The sequence below is a fragment of the Lampetra planeri genome, chromosome 14 (assembly GCF_965212315.1).
Source record: "Lampetra planeri chromosome 14, kcLamPlan1.2.h2, whole genome shotgun sequence".
NCBI classification, from domain to species: Eukaryota; Metazoa; Chordata; class Hyperoartia; order Petromyzontiformes; family Petromyzontidae; genus Lampetra; species Lampetra planeri.
The window spans coordinates 11,713,130-11,740,755 of record NC_136120.1 but is presented as its reverse complement, the minus strand read 5'-3'; the positions used below and the strand labels follow the sequence as shown (position 1 = coordinate 11,740,755).

The following is a 27,626-nucleotide window of genomic DNA, read 5'->3' as shown; positions in this document are numbered from 1 at the left end:
CCTGGTAAAATTACATCCAACAACGCAATGATCTTGGTTGATGAGCCGCATAAGCATAATTCTGTTCTGTATCTCTACATATACAGCAGATGCAAATATTTGTTGAGTCCATAAGCGTGTTGGCTGATGATTATGATGACTTGTATCTGTGCCCGTTTCCTGATCATTCAGTCAACAGTTGTTGCGTATGCAATACAACCTAGACGTGGATTCCGTCACAGCACGCTTGCGGTATCATTTACTTGATACAGCGAGCGTGCTGTGACGGTTCCACCTGAAGACGGAAGCTTGTGTTGCCTCCGAAACGTCGTGATTTTTTTAAAATTATATTTTACTTTTATTAATTTTAATTCAAATTTTTTACCTACGTGACTTTTCCGAAAAAAACACTAAGAATATGAATCCTTGCAGTCACGAAAGCTTCAAATCTAGAATTTGTGCGTTCTGCCCCCTCTTCTAGAGAGCACGAGTGTGAGTGCGTGAGTATGTTGAGTGTGAGTGCGCAGAGACTGTATGTTTCTCCCCCTGTTCCGCAGTACGTGAGTGAGTGTGTGACGGAGAGATTGCGTGTCCTGCCCCTGTTTTGCATGGCTTTCCACTGGGTTCTTCGGTTTCCTCCCACAGCTGAAAACCTACACACACAATGTAACTGGTATTGACCAAACAGCCCCAGTGCTCTCTCCCTCACCTCACCCACCTCGCGTCACGCGCATCTCCACCATCTCCACACCTCACCCATGGCACCTGGGTCCGCCACGTGACCTCCCCGTCAGCAGCCAGAGACCTCTACACTTCTCGGTGCCACGAGGTGCACCTAGCCTGGCACAAAGCGCTGTGACGTGTGCCATGTCCCCGTAAGAATGTGATGCTAATTCTAGATTTGAAGCTTTCGTGACTGCAAGGATTCATATTCTTAGGTCTTTTCCGGTAAAGTCACGTAGGTAAAAAATTAAAATTAATAAAAGTATAATAAAAATAAAATAAAAATCACGACGTTTTGGAGGCAACACAAGCTTCCGTCTTTAGGTGGAACCGTCACAGCACGATAGCTGTATCAAGTGATACAGCTACCGTCACAGCTATCGTGCTGTGACGGTTCCACCTGAAGACGGAAGCTTGTGTTGCCTCCGAAACGTCGTGATTTTATTTTATTTTTATTAATTTTAATTTTTTACCTACGTGACTTTACCGAAAAAACATAAGAATGTGATGCTACACTGCCGAGATGATGTTGTCGTGCAAGCTGGGTTATTTGAGTTCATGAAAGTGCACAATTACGGTGGTTCCAACTCGTATTCTGATCGGACACGTTGACATACAAGTCACTTAATTGGAATCACACGTGGAAACGTTGCCCCGTACTGTGAACAGTTGACATGGCCCTCCTGAATGAAGAGTACCTAGACTCAAGTGAGGCTTTTCCCTTGCCATCGCTAAATGGCCTCGATGGGCAGCAGTTAACGATGGCCTCCTCCAATTTTTCCGCTCCACAGTCAAAGGTGGAACTCAACGATTCAACTTTTTATTTTTAACCAGGTAAGGCCCACTGAACTGTACAGCTATTTTTTCAGAAGCGACCTGGCTGCCACAAACGATAGCCCAATCAAGTGGCTTATCGCTTGGACATTTATAGCAGCCAAACATGCTCAACAACACATGTTGATTCTAAATGTGGAGGGAAAATCCGGGGGGAACCCGAAGAAGAATCCACACGACCGCGGGGAGAGAGACTTTTTTTTTACTTTTAAACAACTTTTATTGCCGCCAGCAGCAAAAGCACTGGAGGCGATTTCGATATGAAATACACAAAGTCACCAGCAAACGAATGAAAATTAACGCTACAAATCGACGCGCTGTGGCGCTAAAAGCACCGCGCACAACACGAAAGAAAAGTCACGTGGTGGTGGTGGTGGTCATCGCGCACACCACGGTGACGAGCGAGCGCTTCAGAAGGTGAACACCACGAGGGTGCCGTCCACGCTGCTACAGAGAGGGGCTTGTCCGGCTCCCCAGCGTTCGAAGAAGACGTGCACATCACCAACATGTGTGTGGTATGCGTGCTCCAGCCGGAGCCGCGCCTTAAGCAGGCCTCTGAGAGAGAAAGAGACATGCAAACTCCAAATATACAAGCGGGCAGTGTCAGATGTCCGAATGCAATTCTCTGTGGGTGACAGTTTTTGGGGAAAACCAGGAAGGGAAGAACCTCCCAAAACAGTAACGAAATGAGAAGATTTTATTATGACACGCTTTTATTTAACTCACTGTTGTTGTTGTTGTTGTTGTCGTATCCTCAAATCTTGTAACTCAATTTTAACCAACTTCTCAATGTGGTATCGACTGCAAACTTGGTATGATTATGTCATACTGATTACAATACTATATTCCAGAGGTGGGACAAAGTCATTGTTATGCAAGTCCAAGTCGAGTCGCAAGTCATCAAATTCATGACTCGAGTCTGACTCGAGTCCAAGTCACATGACTCGAGTCCACACCTCTGCTATATTCTATTAAAAAAAGTTTCATTTGTATATGTTATGTTTCTGCTTGGGTCTTATTGTCCACGCTCAACTGACGTTGGCTGTAATTTCCCACGGCTTACATTATGGCAACCTTCGGGGCCACTTCCTGGAGTCGTGGAGTTCTTCCATTACTCGTACGGTACATTCCATTAAAGCGTGTTTAAAAAAAAACATTTTAAAACATTACTTATTTACAACCTCTCTTGAAACAAGTTAGTGTTATCAAGGGCATCATTTTATTCGTTTGAAAGATAACTGCTACAATCGTGAATGATTGAAAACTCAATTTATTTACAGCTGCTCTTTGTGCTCAGTTGTCATTCCCCCGCACCTCCGATTAGCACGGAAGGCTACGTACGGTGTGAAAGAAATCCAACGTAGATAACTCCGTGAATTCCTATCACCAGCTCCTGCCAGAGGGCATACAAATGAATAGCAGTGGCATTGTTTTAGCCAAGCAGCTGATATGTCTTCATTAGAGCATCTGATTGCATAGCGGATTGGATGTCTGATTCGTATTGTCAATGTTTGTGCCATGGCAATGGTGGTGTGTCCCATGCCCCGTGAGAATATGATGCAACGCTGCCTAGATGTTGCGCAAGCTGGATTATTTGTGTTAATGAAGGTGTACAATTATGATGGCTCCAACTCATATTCTGATATGACTCGCGGTGAGATATACATGGGTTTGAACGGTGTCTTTATTTGTACTTACTACTTGGGGAGCGGTAGTGCAATGGTTAGCGCGCTACGTCACGAACCCGGTGACCCGAGTTCAATTACCGCTCGCCATCAACACCGGCGACGAAAATCTGGATCGGTCCTGGGCCTCCCCTAGGTCGACTCAGCCTCAAAAAAGTACCGAGTGTCATTTGTAAACATCATCACTGGGGAGACAAAGGCGGATGGGCGTGGTGCTGACCGCCCACCCCCGAGTGTGCTGTGCCAGCATTCATAGGTGCTCGCTAACAGCACTTGCCCCACCAGTCTGTTGCAGGCTATACGGGGGATCTTCGTCTATGTTATTTATCGAACCCAGAGAGAGGCCAGATAGGGCGATCGAACATAAAGAATATGAACTGTATAATGTGATAACAAATGTATGTTAATACTGTCGCTTCAAAAAGTCAAATAGTCTCCATTTCCTCGCCATCACAATCAACACGTGCCTGGAATCTGGTGTTGTTGCAAATTCTCACAAGTGTTAAAAAAAAAATTGTTGTGGTACTGTTGCAAATTCTCACAAGTGTTAAAACACATTTTTGAAGCACCCTGCATATCACAATGAGAATACGTATTCATGCTGGAGGAATCCGATGAGCTATTAAACTATTTTTCACAGATGCCACCCGCGAAAGTTACTTTCATTAGCGTTGAATCACCATCACAGCGCCTTCTCCCCACGCCCCACAATCATTCTCCTGCCCACCCCATCTGACACGAACTGGGCCTGTGGGTCAGTGTGAGCTGCCAAAGGGAGAGAGAGAGGAAGAGGAGGGGGGGGGTCCAGGACCAGTTCGGATACATCGCTCGCCCTCTCACGCCCGGGGAGTTCAACACAAGCCTGGACGGTCTCGTGGCGCTCGCCGCACCGAGCCACCACCGTTCCTCCCTCCACGTGCTATTTCATGGCAGACTAAATGTGCCCACGTGTCGTTAGGGGCCGTCCATAAATGACGTCACGCGATTTTGGACGATTTTTGACCCCCCCCCTCCCCCTTCGTCACACGGCGTCATCAAAAGTCAGACCCCCCCCCACCTCAAATATGACGTCACAAAGCTCTGCCCCCCCCCAAAAAAAAATAAAACATGCTTCAAATCGCTTTAAACTATTGTCATTGTAGTGCGTATTTAATGTGGCGCTGCACTCTGATGTTGTAGGAGAAAACATTTATTAAAAAGTCTATTTGATTAAGTAGAACGTGTTGTCTATATTTATTTAAAGTTACGCATTTTGATGTGACGTCACATTTCTCAACCCCCCCCCTCGTCATACATCATCACAAATGTCTGACCACCCCCCCCCCCCAGGTGCGTGACGTCATTTATGGACGGCCCCTTGACACGACGAAGAACAATTTGGCCCTGAATCGGTTTAAGTTAATCACAGAGCCAGTGAATCCCTTTGTCTATTTGACTTCGTCGCACCTAGGGTTGGCCTCTCAACTTATTTTTATTACGAATGAGTCACTCGTCAACACGTTGCTCTGGGTGACTCCATTGCTGCTTAGTTGCTGTTTGTGGCTTTGGGTGTTGTTGCGTCTCCAAGCAATGTCCATGCCGATTCTGCTCGGTGCGGTTTGCGTGCTAAAAATGTAAAAAAAAAAGTAAGCGCTGCTGCTCTTAAATATTGTAATTACCGAAAGAACCAAGAAGATGAATCCCTGCAGTCACGAAAGCTTTAAATCGAAATTGTATTTCTATTTATTTAACGTGCCAATCTGAATGTTCATTTCCCAGCCACAGCTAACGCCAGGGGCGAGTGATGTCTGAAAAGAAGCGCGGGGAGGGGACGTGAAGAGGAGAAGAAATATCAGAGGGGGAGTGCACGTTGGAGACATCGCGTTGACTGTTGAGAAAACGAAATGGGCTTGGGACAGGACGCGTCAGTAGAAGGGGAGGTGGCTGGTGTGGTCGAGAGTCACGACGGAGTGGCAGACAAAGGAGGGAGAGAGGCTGCCGGATAGAACGGCCACCACGAAGGTGGAGCTACGAGATCGCCTCGTAGGCAGGAGGGAGCGGTGCGGATTGTGGCATCGCAAGGGCTTGGTATTTATTTTTATTTTACCAAGGCCCACTGAGCAATGTAATTATTTTTTTTTAGAAGCGACCTGACCACCACAAATCATAGCTCAACGAAGTGGATTATCACGTGCAGATTGAGAGCAGCCAAATTATTCGAAATGCATGTTGACTCTAAATGTGGAGGGGAAAACCGGAGCAACCCAGTTGTAAAAAATACACGTGACCACGAGCCACGAGAGAGAGAGAGACACGCAAAGTCCAAATATACAATAGGCGTCAGGGTTGGGATCGAACCCACGAACCTCCTCCACACCTGGCGAGGGAGCTAACATTTCGCCACCGTGGTGGTGATGAGTCCAGTTGGGGCTGGGTTGACCTCTAGTTGGGGCTGAGTTGACGTCCAGTTGGGGCTGGGTTGACCTCCAGCCGGAGTTGTGGCTGGAGGCCGTCTCCGGTCGCGAGTTGGAGTCTCTCGCTGTCTGAGCCACCCCCATCAGGCTGTTGAAGAAAATGGCAAACTCCATTTCGGGCTAGCGTTTATTTTAAACTTGTTCTTGTAGACAGTGCGTTCAATTCAACCGCTCGACATGATAAACACGTCTGTTCGTGTGGCAAAGTAAATGGATCTGAACCTAAGTTTAGTTGGCTTGCCCTCCCCCTTATTTTTTATAAACTCGGGGGGACACATTTGGGACAAAAAGGGCATCTCGGTGTTGTCTGTGAGGACAAACCCAGCGGCCGTATAAATAAAACAACTTCGGGCTCCCTTCACAAACCGGAGGGACAAACTAACAGGCACTTTCACAAGTATCGGCTCATTATTTCTTGGGACATCGTGAGATGTGAACACCGAAGACAAAGATGCCCCATATAGCCTTAACAGGCTGCTGGGACAAGTGCTGTTAGCGAGCAGCACCTACGAAAGCCGACACGACACACGAGGGGGTGAGTGGCCAGCACCACGCCTGGCGATGTTAACTACACACTGCACCAATAACTCATTTGAGGCTGAGTCGACCTAGGGGAGGCCAGGGACCGATTTAGAAAATCGTCACCGGGTGTTGGCCGTGAGCGGGAATCGAACTCAGGTCGCCGGGTTCGTAGCGCAGCGTGCTAACCGCGACACCACCGCTCCCCACACCACACCGCATACACACTGACACACACACTGACCATGGCCGTAAATATAATATATATTGGGGGGGACACATCCCCCCCCCAATATTCAAATATGCTCAAAATGTCCCCCCCCAATATATTGCCATAAAAAATATTAAAAGTCATAATATTTGCTAAACCTTGGCCACAATATCTGGACTTGTCTTTATATAAATCAATGCATAGATTTCTGTTTATATGATTGTGGTTATGGTTGTACTTTATGAATCCCTAATCTCAAACATTACATACAATGAAACAAGAAATGGTAAAAAGAGAAAAAACAGAGCAATGTAATGCAATACACTATTAGACATTATTGTACAAAATAAAAAATAAAGTCCATCCCAGGTGTTAGTGAATTTTTAGATATTTTAGGCAGGAATGAGTTTTCAATTTTAGATATTTTTCTGGGTTGGGACCCTCAGACATTCTCGAAGATTTGGTCCCCCCCAATGTTGACTCCATGGCTACGGCCTTGACACTGACACACACACTGACACACACTGACAACAAAGCAAAGATCCCCCGTATAGCCTTAACAGACTGTAGGGACAAGTGCTGTTAGCGAGCACCTATGAAGGCGGGAACGGTACACGAGGGGGTGGGTGGCCAGCACCACGCCCGGCCGCCTTTGTCTCCCCAGTGGCTATGATTACACACCGCACCAGGTACTCATTTAAGGCTGAGTCGACCTAGGAGAGGCCCAGGACCGGTTCAGATAATCGTCACTGGTGTTAGCCGTGAGCGGGAATCGAACCCGGGTCGCCAGGTTCATAGCGCAGCGCGCTAACCGCTACACTGACACACACACACTGGGGTTTCGAGGTGCCTCTCATCTTCACCTTGCCCAGCCCGATTCATCCCTCGCTGGTCGATAACCAAACACTGCCGAGAGTGGAAAATGGTGCAGATGGTTGGGAGGCCACGTAGCCCTCATTGTGGCCAAGACGTTGTCAAGGGGGGGGGGGCTGCACTCACACAAACTCTGGAGTGGGGGGGGAGGTCACGTCACACTCAACGCTCAAGAAACTTTAAGCGAACGTTAAACACCACGCGGAATGGGTAAACGATATGACCCGCTTTTGTAAATCACTCATTCTGCTGTTTTTTTCTCTGCTCAAGCTCCCGCCCCCCCCCCTATTTCTATTGAAAATTCTCATTGTGGTTTAGATTGTAACAATTTATAAAGGGGGGGTGGGTGGGTTGGCCTTAACTTTGGGTAGGGGGCCGGCAGGGAGGGGGTGACACAGCCCCCTTCGAACCCCTTAACGCTATGGGCTGCAGCAGTAGCTATCTGGAGCCAATAGGAACGGGAGGCAGATCCAGTTGGGCCGTCGGTGTTGCCATGCTTGAGCTTCTATATTCAGACTTGGCTAATGCGATCACCACCCTATTCCTGTCCAGCCGTTGCCTCGCTCCTGCCACCCTCAGTCCCCATTGTGTCTCAGAGGTCTACTCCACGCATTGTAGCTTTAAATTGTCTTATGGTTGTTGTTGTTGTTTGACTTGCATCCCACTGGGATTTTTGCACACAGCGTTGGTGTACGGTGCTTTTTCTGGAAGACTTTGCTGTTTTTTTCCTGGATTTTTCTGTTTGCGCGTAGTCACTTTAAGATGTTTTCTTGTTCATGTTTTTGTTTGTTGCGGTTGCACCCGAGTCAAGAGCCGAATGGCTCACAGGGCTATACCTAATACATGAAACTGCAAACTGAAGGCTTGAGTGCGCCGAGATCTTTCGGCGTTTCGGTCGAAAGGTTCACGCCGCCGCCTCGAGGAGCGAACGAATGCGAGCCGTCGATTGGCGTCGGGGAAACGGAGAAGCAAGCGAGAATTTACGTGAACATTAAAAAAAGACGAGGTGCCACTTCCGCTCGCAAAGCGGGGCGTGAAATCCGATTTGTAAAAACACCGGGAAAGGTTTTTTTTCTTCCGAACAGCGGCGTACACTGGTCAGCAAAAAAAAAATCATTTTTTTCTGGCCTGGACTTTTGCAGCTGTTTTAGACTAATTTCAGGATGCTGATTCCAAATCTGATCTCAGATTTGCTCTATCACATCTCATTTTTATGCTATCGGCATACCCCATTTTCATTGATTTTACCAGAAATTAACGCTGTCACTTATGATTGCAAGTTGTTGCGAGTCAGTGACTGCTTTAGCGTTAAAATATGCTGCTGTATTTTTAGGATAGTGAGTTTATGATATCATTTTATGTAGATATCCACATTTATTTAATATTTTTCTTCCGCAGTTTTTATTGAAAATGCAATATTTGATATATCTCAAAAACCTGATGTGATAGACAAAAACTGATGCCAGATTTGGAATCAGCACCCCAAAATTACATTAAAACCGTTGGAATATCTTATGCCAGAAAAAGTGTGTTGACCAGTGTATAATTGACGAACGATCATGAAGGGTGTGTCCAAACAACGCGTTGGTGGTGACGCGTCACTCCGAGAAGGGTGCATCACCACGTGCATCCCACGCACACGCAAGGCGGTGTGGGTCACGTGGGTGTTTACAAGGGGGGGGGCCTTGTGCCAGAGATGTGTGCGTGTACGTGAAATGAACAATGAGAGATGTTCGGTGTACGCGGCACTTTTCATTCGTGTTCATTTGGTTATTTTACGAAGTGTCGGTATAACGCGTAAAGCTTTGGCGAGCAATGTTATCCACGATTGAGATTTTTTTTTTGGGGGGGGGGGGGGTTAGATCGCACTTGATTGGCTCAAAAGTGACGACATCACATTGACCACCTCTATTTAAGACGGAAACAAGAGGATTTCTCAACAACTCTGGCTGTCGCCTGATGATGCTGGTTGTTGTAATCACTGGCGAAACGTCAGGGTACACGAATTGCAAACGCTGTGGGTTTTACTCTCCAACACCCCACGATGTGCTGAACTAGTAACGAATTGGCACCTTCTATTTACATGACAAACCTTACTGTGTTAGGTGGTGGCGGAGTTAACGACACATTTATATTTAGACCATCTAACCCAAACAAACCTCTATTATAGTAGATTTACGAAGTGTGTTTGTGGTTCAGCGGAATATACCGAGCGGCTCGCAAGAGCGAGGTTACGAGTTCAAATCCTGGTTGTGGGTTGCGTAAATTGAGTACCACTTTGTGGGGAAGTCAAGAGCGGTTATGCTATGCGGATATTCGCCCCTGCCATGGGAATGTGGAGTTTCCACCACCGGTTCAAGAGTTGTGAACAGACGATGCGCACTGTCTCAATGCTCGTTTGAGCAGGAAATCACAAAAAGCATGTGTGAGTGAGTGTCGGAGTGTCTGAGTGTGAGGGTGTGTGTGTATGGGGAGCGGTGGTGTAGCGGTTAGCGCGCTGCACTATGAACTCGGCGACCCGGGTTTGATTCCCGCTCACGGTCAATACCCGTGACGATTATCTGAACCGGTCCTGGGCCTTCCCTAGGTCGACTCAGCCTTAAATGAGTACCTGGTGTGGTGTGTAAACATCGCCACTGGGGAGACAAAGGTGGTCGGGCGTGATGATGGCCACCCACCCCCTTTGCGCCGTTATGGCCTTCATATGTGTTCGCTAACAGCACTTTCCCCAACAATCTGTTAAGGCTATATGGGGCGTCTTTGCCTTTGTGCGTGTGATACAAAGGATAAATATTCAGTTACAACTTTTGTGCGCATGTGTTGAAATTATTGTAGTCATTGTGTTTCAGTTTTAGAGTTGTATTGTAATTATTTGAATGGTAACAACGGCTTTAATTCGTAATTTTTGTTTTTAAATCAACGACTAGAATGATTTTTATGAATGTAAAATCACGTGTTTCATGAGCAACTGGTAGCAGCAGGTATTACCTTCTCTCTATCGACTGAAGTATTGCACCCCAAGGGGGGCACAATTTCCTTGTTCACTGACAATGAGGGTCATGTATTTGTAAGTGTTTTAGCTTGAGGCCTAACGTAATTTATAACTTTAAACTGACCCAGTCCTTGAGTGAAATCAATCAACATCTTGGATGTGATTTTATGGGGGCACATCAACGAAAGAGGCCAGCTTTCAAACTCAACTCGTCATCAAAGCAGACTCAAATATGAATGCCAAATTTCAACCTCTCAGTCCATCTTGAACGTCATTAGACTCTACGTCGGTCTTCCTTTCCCGGGCAGCTACAATAGTTATGGGACTTGTAAACATACCGCGGTATCAACAATTGTCGCAGCGCTGACACTTTGTACGTCACGCGGAACTCTGGCACCCGGGGAGTGTTTTTCTTCCAATTTCCCCCCAGCAATGATGCCAGGAACACGTGTGAGCCCATACCATGCCATCAGCAAAAGGCCCCCACGGATCACGAGCAGTTCGTGGAATTGGCAAATCTATACCTGGGAGTGGAGGCATCCAGCCAGAGGCAACAACACGCGTAAAATCAAAACACTCAAAACACCGTTCAGTGTTTTGAGCTCGAGACCCAGCGTGGCCCCGTGTATTTTTTTTTCAACTTGCGGGGGGAACATCCAGATCCAACGTTGCTTGGAATGAACGACGTTGTTTACTCCAAAAAACAAAAAAAATTCAGGTTGGGATACTTTTACACGACGCCGGTCGCGTGACTGGGGCAGGCTCGTGACTTTTTGTCGCGCGCCCGCCGCCGCCGCCGCTGCTGTTGCTGCATCACGGTTGTCCCCAGGCGAATTCCGGACGGTACGTATAAGGAGAATGGCATCTGGTGCCGCAGAGACCATGTGATTCCTGGGGGCTTTAAATAGGGAGCCAGCAAAGTGCACGGCTCTCAGAATCCAGCTGAAGGCGAAAGCAACTCGCGGCTACTCACAATAAGGGAATCCGATCCGCCAAGGATAAGACGTTAGAGAAAAAGGGAGGTGGTCAGCATAAGCCGGTGCGACTGTGCTGCTGCTGCTGCTGCTGCGGCTGCTACTTACAACTTCTGCTGCTAATACTCCACGAGTAGAAAGGGAGCAGATCTCTCTCTCTCTCTTGCGTTGACAATGGAGTACTCGTCGCTACTGAAACCCACGGAGAACCTGGAGAACTTGGAGAGACAGCTCATGTGTCCGATTTGCCTGGAGGTTTTCTCCAAACCCGTCGTCATTCTGCCATGCCAGCACAACCTCTGCAGAAAGTGTGCCAATGATGTTTTCCAGGTGAGGAATTTTTTTTGTATTTACTTTTTTTTTAAAGTGTTTTTCAATTAAGTTAACGAGTCACTGTTATCAGCATAATCATAACATCGCCTGAAAACGGTCGCTTGTGTTGCGATCGAAACGTCGTGATCTATTAATTATTTTCTATCTACGTGACTTTACCGAAAGAAGCAAAGAGTATGGATTCCTGCAGTCACGAAAGCTTCACATCAAGACGTAACAACTGCTCGACTAAATAAACACACGTTTTTATATTTACTAAAATACAAGTACTTTCAAGTGGTGTGTGTTCTTTTTAATTGTCCATAAAGTTGGCCTACAATGGTTCAAATTGAAATGTTTTACTTTGCATGTTAAAGAAGCAGAGACATAGTAAAAGTATGCATTTAAATATATGATCTACCTCGTGTGAGAAGTAAATGAAAGGCATTGTCTTGCAGAACACTGAGTTTCACAGTATTTAACTTCAATGACAAATCTATGATTTTCCTTCCTAAAATGTTGACCACCTTAATTTTCCGACAAATATATATGATTGTAGTTTTTTCTATGTTGCCCTTCAACCACTTGCACGTAGAGACAGCAATTTAGAAATCTGTTTTTAGAGGCAGCTGCTCAGGAGTTGTCACTTCGCCTCGCTTAAAATAGCGGTGAAGAACGGAGGTCCTCTGAGATTAGGCCCGTGAGTAGGCAGGATTTTCCAGCATTTCCCATTAGCTCTGCCTTCCGCAACCCATTAAACGTCTAATGACGCGCTTGGGCTTTTCCTCATACTTGCTTTAATCTTGATCACAGCGTCCCACTTGGGATGCCTCCACGTTTGACTAATTTTCACTGATAAACGTGGAAGGTTAATTAACATTCGCTTGTAAGTGTAATTTGTGGCATGGCCTCCCTGTGGCCCCCACTTTTTTCCCCCTCTCCCATATTTCCACCCTCGCCTATAAGTGCCACCCACCCAAACTACACAGACCTGCAGGGGCGGACGAGCGGGCGGGGGGCAGGCAATTACCCCCCCCGTCCCCTCCACGTCGTCCCTTGAAGTTTAGGCCACCCTTCTAAATGTGTAGAGCCTTGTAAAAAAAAATTGGTACAATATTTAATAGCAGTGACAATTAATATCTGAAATTCGCAGCCATTTCTCATATACATAGGGGGGGGGGGGGGTGGAGGCGGTCAGAGGTGGGGCAGAATGTATGGTAGGCAAAGATACATACAGCATCAACACAAATCAAACTAATGATGGAATCAGTTACGGTCCATCTGTCTACATTGGCTTTGCAGACCAATATGATCAAGAACCAGTTAAGGGAGCAAACCCAGGACCACATGTTATTGGCAAGAGCACTCCGTGTGAAATTTGGGACTCCATGCAATGCAACAAAAAATTAAAAAAAAACGCACACAAACCCATACGATAAGCAGATCACGTATTTAGTAATTCTGTTCAGCGTTAAATATTTACTTGAAGTGTGTTTAACGTTGTGGTCCTCCGCCTGAGTGTATATATAACCCCTGTTTAAAACGAGGTCACACTCCAGGGTTGAGTCCACAATGTGTTCCCCTTGGCAACTAATTAATGAAATTGTAACACGATCAATATAAATTCAATCTACCCGAGCCGACAGGGAATGTATTACGAACATTGATTTATGTTCGGGCAATATTTCTGATGTCTCATACGACATCGTTGTTTTGGGGCTGATTTTATACTTTCTTTTTTGCTGTATTTTATTACTCTTGCAAACAGGACTTCTCACCTGGTTAAAGAACACTAACTTGATCTCAATCACTCATCATTTTCACTCGTCCATCTGCCCGCTCACCCACTCATTCACTCATTGACCCACTCATTCACTCGTTGACCCACTCATTCGCTCACTCAGTCACCCACTCATTCACTCACCCACCCACACACCAATTCGCCAACTCACTCGTCAATTCACTAATTCACCGACCCCCTCACCCACTCACACGCTCACCCATCCACCTACTCACAAACTCATTCACTCTCCCACTCGTTCACGCATTCACCCGCTCACTCACCCGGCTCAATAAATTCGCTCACCCACTTACACTCAAGTCAACCCACTCCCGAGTGCTCACCTGCTCGTTTCGCTCGCCCGCAGGCCGCCAACCCGTTCATGGTGACACGGGGTAACACGGTGACGTCCGGAGGTCGTTTCCGCTGTCCCTCGTGTCGCCACGAGGTGGTGCTGGACCGGCACGGCGTGTACGGCCTGCAGCGCAACCTGCTGGTAGAAAATATCATCGACATCTACAAGACAGAGTCCACCAGGCGAGTGACCACGGGGGGCGCGGTGTCACACACTGGCAAACGTGAATCAGCCTAGAACTCACTCGGTGCTGGCGGGGGGGGGACCCTAAGCATCATGTGTTTCCACCCACCACAACAACAACCACAACAACAGCCAGGCTATGTGCACTTTAAGGCCACCTGAACGTGTCGAACGCCCGCTGGCAGGAGGTGACGGGTCAGACCAAAAAAGGTGGCTTGGGTTTGACTGACTGAGATGACTGGTCGATGGACCGTCTGCGTTCCCACCCACCACACACACCTTTTCAGATGCAGACCAGAGGTAGATAGATAGTGAGACGAGAGGGATACGAGTAGGACATGCATGGGTTAAACGAACGAAGCGTCTGTTCAAACATGCACGCTCATTAGGGGTTTGAACTCGAGCTGATGTTTGGTTCACTCCAATTTTGTCCATTCATCTTAGGCCCCTTGAAATACGTGGGATCCGACGCGTGTGCTTGGTTTCCCTATGCACAGTGCCGTTACTACTCCGACCATAGGAGCATGGATGCAAATGTATGCCGTTCATCTGTTACATTTAATGTTATATTTTAATTGCCCTTTCAATTACAGGCAGCTATAATCAGAAACGTCCTGCAAAAAAACTGTCGCAGCAAATTGCACCGGTGCTGGCTGTTACGTGACAACACAGCTACTCCGACTTACAAGAATACATCTCGCTTCGAGTTATATCTCCTGGGATTCCCTAAAGTTGTTTGTAAACCCTGCTCAATGCCAGTCGAGTGTGAACTCTCTATCTATTGCACTTCCAGGAGTGCTGATTGTCGCCGGACACTTGGAATTTGGGGGCATTTGTGCCTTTGTCCCTGCACACAGTAACCGCGCTGACATTATACCGGGTGGCCCAAAAAGTCAAGCCACATAGGGTTATTATATATATATTTTTTAATACGTAAATGTTGTGTTACTGTTGAATTTATATTGACAAATATTCAACACCGGCTACAATTAACATTAATACACTCACGAATGATCTTTTGAAACTAATTTAGGACCTTTTTTTTTTTAAACATGTGCAGCTGCCTTCTTCATCGTACATAAATGCACTCGTTATTTTATATTCCGTGTTCTTTACGCTTAAAAAACAAATTTCATCCGAAACGGAAGAAGAAAAATAGATAATAATAATAAAAAATTACTTAAAGAATAAGCAATTATTTTGCTAAGGGCAGCGTCAAAATAAATGAAATAACCCTACGTGTCCTGACTTTTGAACCACCCTGTATGTAGTCACGTATCTATGTATCTATCTATCAGTGCTCGCCAGCAACAAGCTTGCAATGAAGGCTTTTGTCTTTCGCGTGCCGTTGAAAACCACAGGCCGGTGAAAAAGGTGGACCACCCGATGTGCGTGGAGCACGTGGAGGAGAAGATCAACATCTTCTGCATCACCTGCAGCGTGCCCACGTGCTCTCTGTGCAAGGTGTTCGGAGCTCACAAGGACTGCCAAGTGGCCCCCCTGGGGAGCGTTTATAAAAGCCACAAGGTGACCACCACCAACATCACCACCACCCAGTCATTACAGACACCCCCCCCTCCCCACCTTCACTTCAGTAGAGCTAATACAAAGGTCCAGCCAAACCACACAATGGTAAGATGTTTATTTTTTAGTATCACTCGTGCTAAATGTTGCGCTCAAGAAACCCACCCGGCTTACCTGCTTTCAAAATTGATGAAAAACATGCTGTTGAGGGTACCAGTTACTGGACGTCTATGAAAAAGAGCTTTGTAGCTCTTCGGATTCCTCCAGGATAAATGAAGATTCTGATTCTGGTGAAAGCTGACATGGCACTCGATGAGGGCTGGGTTTGGGCCAGTTCCGTTTCGCACCCTTGTCTCCCCATCGGCGATGTTCAACAAAATAGCGCTGAATTCCAGGCAGTCTTATCAGGACAGATGGCGCGTGGTGGGGTGCGGTGTGGGTGCACCCACCTCTTGCTTGAGTGTCTGGTGAGCTGTGAAAGAGTAGATCAAATGCCCTCTCGAGCCACCAACTGGTGGATGCACTTCCGCCAGCAATGCCAAGGGTAAGCTATTGCATGGCTGGACCTTTGTACCCCCCCCCCATGTAAGAGAGTGCACGTACGTTTGCACGGTAGTCGCGTCCTTGAAGAACACCGCGTTATGGAAAAATCGTGTTATAATAAATAAAATATCATAGGGTAATGCGCAGCCCGCGATAACACGGTGAGATGCGTACGCGGGCTGAACAAAGACCGAGGCGCGTGGGTAGCATCTAGAAGCATCCAGCAGCATCCCGACGCCTTGCGTGATGATGCACCGTGGAAGCCGCTACAACCCGCTTATTCCAACTCACGCTGCGATGTAGTTCCGTTCACTCGATCGCGTTGCATCCAATTCGCAACCGCGTTCGCGGAAAAAAAATGCGTTCCCCCGAATGCAATTCACTGCGTTGCATCCAATTCGCGTCGTGAAAATCACGCGGCGCGATGGGAGGACAGACAGTGCCCAAGTTCACCCCCCCTCTCTCCCCGTTTCCTTCGACGCCTTTCTTTGCTGTTGTTGTGCTGTTGCCAGAACGACCTCAGCGACTCCATCTCCAGACTGGTGGCGAGCAATGACAGGGTGCAGCTGATGATCAGCGAGATGGAGCACAGCTGCAAAGTCATCGATGTAAGTGTGACACTCCCCCGCCCCGTTGTCACACGCACGCACGCGCACACACACGCACGCACGCGCACGCACACGCACGCACGCACGCACGCACACGCACGGGCACGCACACACACGCACGGGCACGGGCACGCGCACGCACGCGCACACACACGCACGCACACACACACGTGCTGCTTCATCGCAGCGTTGTTGAAATCCGGGCCGTGACGCTCTCGGCTGGGGCACTTTGCCCACTCGTGCCACGTCGGACATTGCGTAGTTACCGTCATTTCAGTGACAATGAAAACGACATCACCCCCAGTGGCGATGATCTCCGGATACTCTCTGCGTTCACCGAGTCTCCGTTGTGCTGCAGTGTGGCTGACGCGGCTAAAGAACGCTGGTCTCACGTAACCGGGGCAAAGATCCCGCAGTGGATTTGTAGTGGGGTTTAAACTTTTTTTTTTATCAACTCAGTCCATTATTTCTAGATTTGAAGCTTTCGTGACTGCAAGGATTCATTCTCTTAGGTTTTTTTTTTCCGGTAAAGTCGCGTAGGTAAAAAATTAAATTAAAAGTTAATAAAAGTAATACTATTACTTTTATTAACTTTTAATTCAATTTTTTTATAAAAGTAATAATATTACTTTTATTAACTTTTAATTTAATATTTTACCTACGTGACTTTACCGAAAAAAAAAAACCCCTAAGAGTATCAGTCCATTATAACACAGGTTTTTTAAAATTAGATCTCGTAAATAATGTTTTACGAGATCTAACTAACAAAAACCTGTATTATGGATGATATTGGTCGCGAAAGCCTACGTGTTAATCAGCCCATTAACCCGGCCAGGGTTCATCAAATGAGGACTGCTTCGTTTGAAGTCGTAAAAGGTCAACCTATGGACGTAACTGTAAATAGACAACCCGTACAGCGGCGTTAGCTGTCGAGTGTGCAGGCGGTGTAACTGCACCGGAGGCCGCGGTTCCGACAAGCCCACGTGCCGGGCAGAGGGGCCCCAATTAATTCATTGCACAACACCGGAGGGACCGGTTCGAAGCACACCGCGCTGCCACTGGGCAGGCAGACCCCGACTCGGCATTTTCATTTTGCAGTCCTACCACGAGTCTCGTCGATGGATAGCCGTGGATAAATTCTCTCAAGTCTTATCCTGTGGACTTTGTCCGGTCTTTCAAATAATATTTATTTTTTAAAGCTGACTAAAGAGAATCCACACACACACACGACGACCTTGCTCAAATTCCACAAGTTGTCGCGAAGAGACTGAGAGAGCGAGTAAGCGAGTGGAGCAAAAAAAACAACAAAAAACACCCCGCAAAACCGCTGACGTTCCCACCGAAAATTAACGCCGATTCTGTCGCTCGTGCCCTGCTCTGTCCGCGGCGTGGGCGCCACTCCAGGAGAACAGCCGGGTGCAGAAGCAGATGCTGTGCGAGCAGTTCGACGGCGTGTACGCGGCGCTGGAGGAGAGGAAACAGGAGATGCTGATGGTCATCTCGCAGGAGCAGGAGGACAAGAACCAGCACGTGCGGGACCTCGTCAAGCAGTACAACGAGCACCTGCAGTCCGCCTCCAAGCTGGTGGAGACCGCCTTCCAGGCCATGGAGGAGCCCGAGGCTGCGGCGTTTCTCCAGGTCAGCACCGTTCGTCTCTGCGCGCTCGTCAGAATCTGTTGGTTGGGCGTGGGGGGGGGGCGAGGTGGCGGTGCGGTGAGCGGTGAGCCGAGTTCGAGTCTTGGCCGAGGCTGACATTGGTGACGGGCGATGTCTGAGCGATTATAGAAACTTCGTTGAATTTTAGATGCGTCGCTCGTTCCGTTACTTTGTTTGCGAACGATGTCCTGGACCTCTGTCTTGGCCACGTCGTACTCGTGCGGGCAAACGACAGCCACGGTTGGCGAAAAAGCTTCGGTGGTGTCATCATCATCATAATCCACGAGTGGATTGACAGATGCCTGCATATGCAATATGCATTTGCAGGACACGTGGCTTGGCTCGTTTAAATGAAGATGCGTGCAGGGAAAAGGGAGAAAATTACAGGCCTCTTCACATTTTCAGTTTGTCACTCTGAGTTGAGGCCCATCGACAAAAAATACTGACTGATGAAAAATGTAAAACGCTTGCGTACGTAATTTCAAGCGTCATCTCTAGACAGTTCTTTTATGTTTATGTCGTTAGGGTAAGTGGATACGGAACACAGGAGGGCACTTTAGACACGGCGAGTGGGAGTGTTGGCGCAGTGGTTAGTGATCTGCGCTGTGAACCTGGTGACCTGAGTTTGAATCGGTGGCAGGTGATATTTGAACCAGTCCCGTAACCTAACCCACAATGACCGGCATGGTGTAGTATGGTCAAATGGCCTTGATGACTGACATGGTGTAGGGAGGCCTTCATCCAGCAGTAGATTATTGTTATTTAGATACAGTGATGCGTCTCTTTCATCGGTTGCTTGTCAGATTGTTATGGTGCAGACGGACTTGACAATATATCCGAGCGCTGATGGTGATACATTTTTTTAAAATACAAAACTATCCTTGTCACGAATTTAATGTTGTGTTTTTTTTTTAATTTACAGAGTGCAAGCGCTCTTCAGAAGAGGTGAGTTGTCCGTTCCATATCCAAGTCTCCTTTCAACTCTATCTATCCCTAATATTGTCACTGATATTTGTAATTCAGGCACACGTCGAGATAGATATTTAAGTAGGTAATCAAATGAACACTCTTCCGTCTGTATCGCCACATGAGAATAACAATGTTTTGATCCATCAGCCTTTGTGCCTTTCAGACCAATGATATATATCAGAATTGTTTCAAGAAAGTAAACTTCCTGATCTCCTTAGCAGAGTCGGGCTTGCTAAGTGAATGCAGACGGATTGCCAAATATGCTTGGCAAGGTCATCCCCTTTCACTTTGGGAACACACTTCAGTCCGTCTCATAAAATAACTGTATACATATATAGTTTGTGTACTCCAATCAATGCCTTTGAGCCTCCAGCCCAACGCTGTCCAGCAGCATTTGTTCTCACAACCACACTTCGCCGGGTGAAATTTCAGCAAACCGTACCAGCGCACTTCCTTTGCAGCGTCGTCGATGCTACGAAGGGCTCCGAAATGCCGAAGATGGAGATGGGCTACGAGAACATGAACCACTTCCTCGTCGACCTGGACAACGTCCAGGAGGCTGTGAGGGGCATTGACTTTGGCAAAGGTGAGAACTCCCAGCTGGGTGGCGGAGGGTGGGGTGCCACGGTGGCTAAGGAGATGTTAACTCTTAATTTGGGAGCTTTCGTGACTGCAGGAATTATTCTTTGGTTCTTTTCGGTTAAGTCACGTCTAAAAATAAAATAATAAATCAAAATAAAACAACACATTACGACGTTTCGATTGCAACACAAGCAATCATCATCAGGCATAAAAGAAATAGCAACAAAAATCTAACTAGAAAACTATAGACCGACATACAAGCAGACAGACATCACAACGGCACACATAGAGAGGAGTATACAGGCACACGAAAATTAAATAACCTTGTAAAATATTGAAATGTGATGTAATACAACACAGAGATGTTAACTACCTCGCCTGGTCTACGGGAGGTTCAGGGGTTCGAGCCTGAGCCTGACGCCTGCTGTATGTTTGGATATGCTTGGGTCTTTCGGTAAAGTCACGTAGATAGGTTAAAATATTTTTTACAAAAAACGACGACGTTTTAATCGCAACACAAGCGGTCGTCTTCAGGTGTTATATTTGTTTTACCTATCTACGTGACTTTACCGAAAGACCCAACAATTTCAATGCCTGCAGTCACGAAAGCTTTAAGTCAAGATATTTTATTAGGATTTTGCGTTTCTCTCTCTCTCTCTTCCCGTGATCGCGTGGATATTTTTTTCTCCGTGCGCTCCGGTTTTTGCCCTCCACATTTAGAATCAACGTGCGTTTAAGAGTATTTAGATTACTTTGATGCCATACATTTGTACATGATCAGCCACTTCGTTGTGCTGGGTGAGGAGGGTGGGGGCGGGTGTGTGGGGTGTGAAGTTGTGACGCAGATTCGCTCACAGTCACAGTTTCAAACGAGTGGTTTCGAAGCGCTGCACTTGTATCGATTGTCCGGATGCCCCGGTACGAAGCGAGGTGTCGCATTCACGGTACGCCTTGACAGATGCAGAGGATGAGGACGACGAGGAGGATGAGGAGGGGGAGGAGGTTGCAGAGTCTGAGGAAGGTAACTCGGACAGCTCAGATGCTGACGGTGAGTTCCACACCACGGGCGTTGAGCAGAGTCCACGCGTTGTGGAGTTGCTGCGAAATTTAAAAAGGGTCAAACTTGCCGCGTGCGTTTTCCGTCCAAATGTCACTCGTTTGTAAAGTGTCATTTGATTAGGTAACCGTAACAAGCACACGCAACAAACGCGAACAAAACCCATCCAAATGCGTCCCGAATTAGATTTAATCAAGACCAACCTGCGTCGTCTCCTTCGGCTCATTAAAGTCAGCGAGAAAATCTGGAGCCAGCTCGTCATTCTCATCGCCCACACGTCACGGCTATATTTATCTGATTCGTTTGAAGGTCACCATCGGGAAAAAAATATGACTTTACCACAGGGTGGCCAAAAAGTCAGGACACATTTAGTTTAACAGTGGCATTAACACATTTTTATTGTTTATTCTTTAAGCTCATATTTTTATCTATCATCATTATGAAAAAAAATATCCTTCTTCCCGTGGGTGTCACCTCGAATCTGTCGTTGATAAAACTCGACCAAGACTCCCCGAATGGATTTAGACAACAAAACTAAAATTGACGAATTTTCAACGATTGCACACCTCTGTGATCTTCGCAGCAAAGTCCCGAATTCAATCCACCGTAGCACGAGAGTCGATTTCGTGCCTCCGTCTCTTCGATGGATGCTCTCCGTGACAAATTCCATTCCTCAGCTACCACTCCATCATGGCTCTTGATCGTCATCGGCTAAAGTCCCTCTGAGCTGTGCGTCTTGGCCCAACCCCACTTTTCCCGGAACGGTTTCAATTACCGTAATTTCCCGCATATAACCCGCGGGGTATACCACTTTTTACAAACAAAACAAGACCCTGCGGGGTATATGGAGGTGCGGGCTATCCCACAAATATTTTACACGTGTGACATGTCATAACTCGTTTAATGTTTTCATGGTAGGACTATCCACTATGCAACAGTTACCTTTGGCTAAAGCACTGCTGAATAAACCACTCACACTAAAATTGCACATGTTATCACGTTTTTAATTATTCGAATTGTTTGTACAATGAAACGACAATGTTTGAAGTGGGCGCACTTTGTTTACCGGCGATGGGAGAGCTGGGGGGAGGGAGAGGTGGGGGTTGGGGGGTGGGGCAGCTGGGGGGGGAGAGGTGGGGGTTGGGGGGTGGGGCAGCTGGGGGGAGGGAGAGGTGGGGGTTGGGGGGTGGGGCAGCTGGGAGGAGGGAGAGGTGGGGGTTGGGGGGTGGGGCAGCTGGGGGGGGAGAGGTGGGGGTTGGGGGGTGGGGCAGCTGGGGGGAGGGAGAGGTGGGGGTTGGGGGGTGGGGCAGCTGGGAGGAGGGAGAGGTGGGGGTTGGGGGGTGGGGCAGCTGGGGGGGGAGAGGTGGGGGTTGGGGGGTGGGGCAGCTGGGGGGAGGGAGAGGTGGGGGTTGGGGGGTGGGGCAGCTGGGAGGAGGGAGAGGTGGGGGTTGGGGGGTGGGGCAGCTGGGGGGGGAGAGGTGGGGGTTGGGGGGTGGGGCAGCTGGGGGGAGGGAGAGGTGGGGGTTGGGGGGTGGGGCAGCTGGGAGGAGGGAGAGGTGGGGGTTGGGGGGTGGGGCAGCTGGGGGGAGGGAGAGGTGGGGGTTGGGGGGTGGGGCAGCTGGGGGGGGAGAGGTGGGGGTTGGGGGCGAGGCAACTGCGTTACCGTAGTGTCGCTATTGTCTGCGCAGTTCACAATCTACCAGTGCTAAGACTACTTACTTATCTACCAGTTACGTGTTACTTATTTATTGGATATTTCCTTTTGTTACTTATTTGCTGTATTAAGTTCACTCGGTTCCGACTAGTTTTTTTCTTTGTGCACGTTAGGATTTTAATGTTAACAATTTATAGTGGAATGTATTACAAATGTAAACTTCGCATTAATTTGATGGAATTAAGCTGCGGTAACGACGTTAAAGATATGAATGCATGCGGGGTACATGGAGGTGCGGGCTTTCTGAAATTTATTTTACACAAAACGCTACTTTTGCGGGGTATATGCGTCTGCGGGTTATATGCGTATGCGGGCTATATGCGGGAAAATACGGTACGCATTTAACCTGTCACGTGCATCTTTGTCTTTTGCTGTGTTTGTTTTTGCAGGGGTTCACAAGTGATGTCGGCTAAATGGGGGGGCGGGGGGGGTATGGAGCTCTTCTGTACAAGACAAGGCAAATGAAGACGACTGGCGGTTGAGAATGCTGCTGATACAAAATGTATATTTATTATTATAGTAAGTGTGGAAGAATACGATTTCCATTTTTTTTCAGGGCAATTCTAAGTGGCTATATCAACCTCTTTGGCAACTAAATTGTGGGTGGTTTCAAATTAACTTGAATGTGGGACATTGACATAAATTACATTTTATACTTGACAGTTTTGGTATTTATGATTTTTTTTTACATATGCACGTGTTCATTTTTTGTTTGTTTTGATAAAGTTGAGATGCGGTTTTTTTCCCCCCTTTGTCGTAGTTCTAAATAAAATGCACTTTGATGAGCCCAATAACAGCACTTGGAGAGAATGTATGAAAATCATCATGTAATGTATTAGATTGTGCAATGCTTTCTGAGCTGTTAAAGGGTCAGTGGTGCACAGATTGTAGCCAAGGAGGGGGGGAATTCACCGCCGAATTTCATGCCAGCGACACAATTCACCAACAGCAATAAGCCGTGAGGATATGCACAACCAATGTCCTGGTGTGGTGGCACAACCGTTGTTGTATTGATTGATTTTGATTGCTCTTATTTGTCGACGTGGGTAAGAAATGCTCAGCCGTGAGCTGCGTTAGAAGAATGATCCACGGGAGGGATCTTTGTTAAAAAAAAAAGAAAAAAAAAGAAAGTTACAGAAAAGAAATCAAAACATTGAGTAGCAATGTGCAGATTAGGGCCCGGTGGACCACGTGGAGTTGGACAACCAGAGAGAGGGCGATGAGGAACCTGTAGGAGGCGGTACAGCAAGCGGGTCGCAGAGCCCGCCTGCGCAGATTTAGAGCGACTTCTCCGTGTTTGTGCGGGAGGAGCGGCGGTGCAGTCGTTGTCGCACTGCGCTCCAAACCTCGACGCGCCTGAGTTGGATTTCCCGGCCAAGGCCAACATGAGTTGCAGAGTGAAACTGTGATCCCAAGTGGTCCTGTCTCCCGCCGCTCCCCAACCCCATGCCCGCTTCCACCCCACCACAACCTCTTCACCGTCCCGAATTGACCAGCGTGGTGAAGTATCGTAACAAAATTAAAACACGCAACAATCCGCAACCGGCATGGAGTATAATAGGGCGCGCGTGAAGCCAGACTAGAGCTGTTTATCCCTGCCACACTCACATCTCACTACAATTGTGAATTGAATAAAGATACCTGAGGCTTGGCAACCCCCCTTTGCTGTGACGCGTTTATGTGAGCGAGCAGTGTGACGGGAGCTGACTACCTGACCTCTCGGTTTAGGCCATGCAGGGCGGTAGAGTACACAGGCACAGTGGAGATGTTGTCCACACTTCACCCCCTACCGCAAGCGATGCGCCATCGGACTTGCATTAACGAAGGGTGCTTCAAAAAAATGTTGACACTCACATGGGACTATCGTTTTTAATAAAAAAAAAAACCCCGGATAATACTCTGTAACATGATAGCAAATGTGGATGTTGATAGCTTCAAAACGTCAAAGAGTCTCCCATTTGTTCGCCATCATTGTCAAACGCGTGCCCGGATATACATTTGTTGTGGTGTTGTTGCAAATTCTCAGAAGCGTTTTACAGTTTTTTTTATCTTGAAGCACCCTGGTATATCGCTTGTTGCCTTATTAGTATGCTGGGGTGGACAAGCTACAGCGGTGGACCAGTGGACATTGCCCGTGCCTTCAAGTGCTTTGACCAGAATCGTAACCTCGAGCCCTCTGGGGCTGTTGTTGCCGCTTGTCGTGCTACGCCTGAAATTCCACGGTGGGTTTTTTGGTATTGCCCTCTCAACGCGCGCTTCGAAAGAGCATGTTTGTACGGCCACCTCAGCATACATAGCATTTAGCGATGTAGGCACAAGGGACATTTGTGCGCGGATCTTCAGGATTTAGCACTGTGACGGTGAGACAGAGGAGACAACAGAGTGATAAAGGGTTGGTGACAAAAATGTTAGCTACTTGGCTAGTGTATCCAGAGAATACCACTTTAGAACAAGGTTTTTTGTTGTTGTTGCAGTTGATACCTATAATTGACTTGAGATGTGATTTTAATCTCAGGTATTAACTTGTTGTTACTGTGAAATGCGAAGTGTCGTGCTTGCAATAAACGTCACTACCACCGGTCGCGTTTTTTTGTTGTTGTGTGTGCCGTTGAAGATGTTGATGATGTTGATGATGTTGATGATGTTGATGATCTTGATGATGTTGATGATGATGATGTTGATGATGTTGATGATGGTGGTGATGATGATGTTGATGATGTTGATGATGTTGGTGATGGTGATGATGTTGATGATGTTGATGATGCGATGATGTTGATGATGTTGATGATGTTGATGATGCAGCGCGCCCACAGACGTCGCCTGCCACCCGGAAAGGAGACGGCGTGACTCCTGGCGAAGGCGGTGGCGAGGTGGAAGGAGTGGGGTGGTGGGGTGTAAGGGGTGGAGGGAGGGGGGGGTGAAAGAGGTGGGCAGGGTTGGTGGGAGGGGTGGGGGTGGAAGGGGTGGGGGGTGAAAGAGGTGGGGGCGGAATGGACGATGTGGGAGGGGGGTGGGGGATGGAAAAGGTGGAGGGGTGCAAGTGGTGGAGGTGCGGGAATAGAAGACAAACCTTCTTCACAATCGCTCGTTAACGCCGTTTTAAAACCCCTTGCACTCCCCTGCTTTGTCAACCCGTAACAACACTAATATCAGGTCAAGGAAGCAACAACTCTTCAACCCAATCATGAGCTCTTTGTGAACGACCCATTTGCGTTGCGATGTTAACTGCCGCGGCTTTGACTGCTGCTGCTGCGGTAGATGGACACATATATTTTGCATAGGCTGAATTTTGCCCCGAATGCGCCCGATATCACTGAATCTGAGAAGTTAAGCTATCATGCTGTGACGGTTCCACCTGAAGACGGAGGCTTGTGTTGCCTCCGAAACGTCGTTTTTTTTAAATTAATTTTTTTTACCTACGTAACTTTACCGAAAAAAACCTGAGAATATGAATCCTTGCAGTCACGAAAGCTTCAAATCTAGAATTAAGCTAAGCTGGGTTTGACTCTGGTTAGTACTTGGACCAGGAGGCTCTCTGTGAATAGCAGGTGTTGTTGGCTTGACTCGCTGTACTTCTGTGAGCTGGCGGTACAGCAGAAGATTCCTGAATCCATCCTGTGTGGAACTTTGCTTGTTATTCCCCTGGTATTCAACAGGTAGACAGACTTCCTCCCACGTGATGAGCACACGATTGAAATCGACCAAACATCACCATCTAAAAAAAATCTAAAGACTTCAGTGAAGATTTTCCCTGGACCAATAAAGGACACTGCTGTGTTACAATAATCACGCTGCATTAATCCGCGAGTACACTTATCAGACAGTGCTCAAGAGACACCCGTACCTGTTTTCTCGTGTGTTGCTATATTTGCGTCGATTTAAGGCAAATACAAAGACACCCCCTAGAGCCTTAACAGACTTTTTGGCGCAAGTGCTGTTCGCGAGCCACCTATGACGGCCGGCACGGCAAGTGGCGATGTTTACTACACACCACACCAGGTACTCATTTGAGGTTGAGTCGACCTAGGGGAGGGCCCAGGACGGGTTCAAATAATCGCAACTGGTGGTGGCCGTGAGTAGGAATCGAACTCGGGTCGCCGGGTTCGTAGCGTAGCGCGCTAACCGCTACACCAAGGGCACTTATACTTGGACGTTTCTTCAAGGTGCTTGGATAACATAGACAGTTTGTACAGGGTAGCTTCAAAACAATGTTAACACTTCAGAGAATTTTGCAACAATACCACGAGAGATGTGCCTCCGAGCTCTGGAGACCACCTGGAGAAGATTCCATACACGCGTTGACAATGATGGCGAACAAGTGGAGACTCTTTGACTTTTTGAAGCTATAAACTCTGTCTACTTGACAGACCTGCTCTCCACCTGAGGACGGCTGCTTGCGTTGTGGCCGAAACGTCATGATAATTATTTTATTATGTTTTATTTTTATTATTTTATTATTTCCATTCTACGTGACTTTACCGATAGAACCAAGAAGATGAATCCATGCAGTCACGAAAGCTTTAAATCGAAATCTATCAACATTAATTTGTTATCATGCTAAAGTGTATTATCCGTTTATTTTCCCATTAAAAACGATAGTCCCATGTACGTGTTAACATTTTTTTGAAGCACACTGTATAACCTCTGGCTCATCGGTAGAGTGAGCAGCTTGCAATTAAGAAGGTTGCACGTTCAGATCCTGGTGTCGGGGTTAATCTAACCCACTATCACTCCGGGATAGATGACATGAGTGCCATGTTATTTTTGTATTTGTGTGTAAGTCAACAATATTTGCCTTATTTCGAGAATCGCCCCTACCAGAGGAATGATGAATTCCCACTTCGGCCTCAGGACCGTGAACTGGGGAGAGACGCAACCAACAGTGCTCATTCGAGCCAGGTCATCGCTGAGACTTTTTTATTTGAGACTTTGCGCACACTTGCACCGCCTGTTTAAAAATATGAAACAGAAAAAACACTTTTTTTTCTGGTGGCCGTTTTAAGATCTCGTCTCGACCGCTGACAGCTGCCAGACTTGGCGGGTCGCATCCGCTGTATAAAAATAGCATCGCGGGTTTTAAATTACGCTATTTTATTTGTC

General features: G+C 47.3%; 1 protein-coding gene across 2 annotated transcripts; it reads left to right on the top strand.

Annotated features, from left to right (window-relative positions):
• The first annotated feature begins 11,198 nt into the window (after positions 1-11,198).
• On the top strand, positions 11,199-23,323 carry LOC144722389 (tripartite motif-containing protein 55-like). Of its 2 annotated transcripts, XM_078600619.1 has the most exons (9): positions 11,199-11,573; positions 13,703-13,872; positions 15,235-15,400; positions 16,453-16,548; positions 17,953-18,186; positions 19,127-19,149; positions 19,635-19,759; positions 20,714-20,803; positions 22,916-23,323. In XM_078600619.1, exons 1-9 carry the CDS (start codon positions 11,418-11,420, stop codon positions 22,927-22,929), a joined length of 1,074 nt encoding a protein of 357 aa, XP_078456745.1. In that variant the 5' UTR covers positions 11,199-11,417; the 3' UTR covers positions 22,930-23,323. The 2 variants fall into 2 exon arrangements, with proteins under 2 accessions (XP_078456745.1, XP_078456744.1); XM_078600618.1 differs by lacking the exon at positions 22,916-23,323 and having other exon boundaries at positions 20,714-21,002.
• The last annotated feature ends 4,303 nt before the right edge of the window (positions 23,324-27,626 follow it).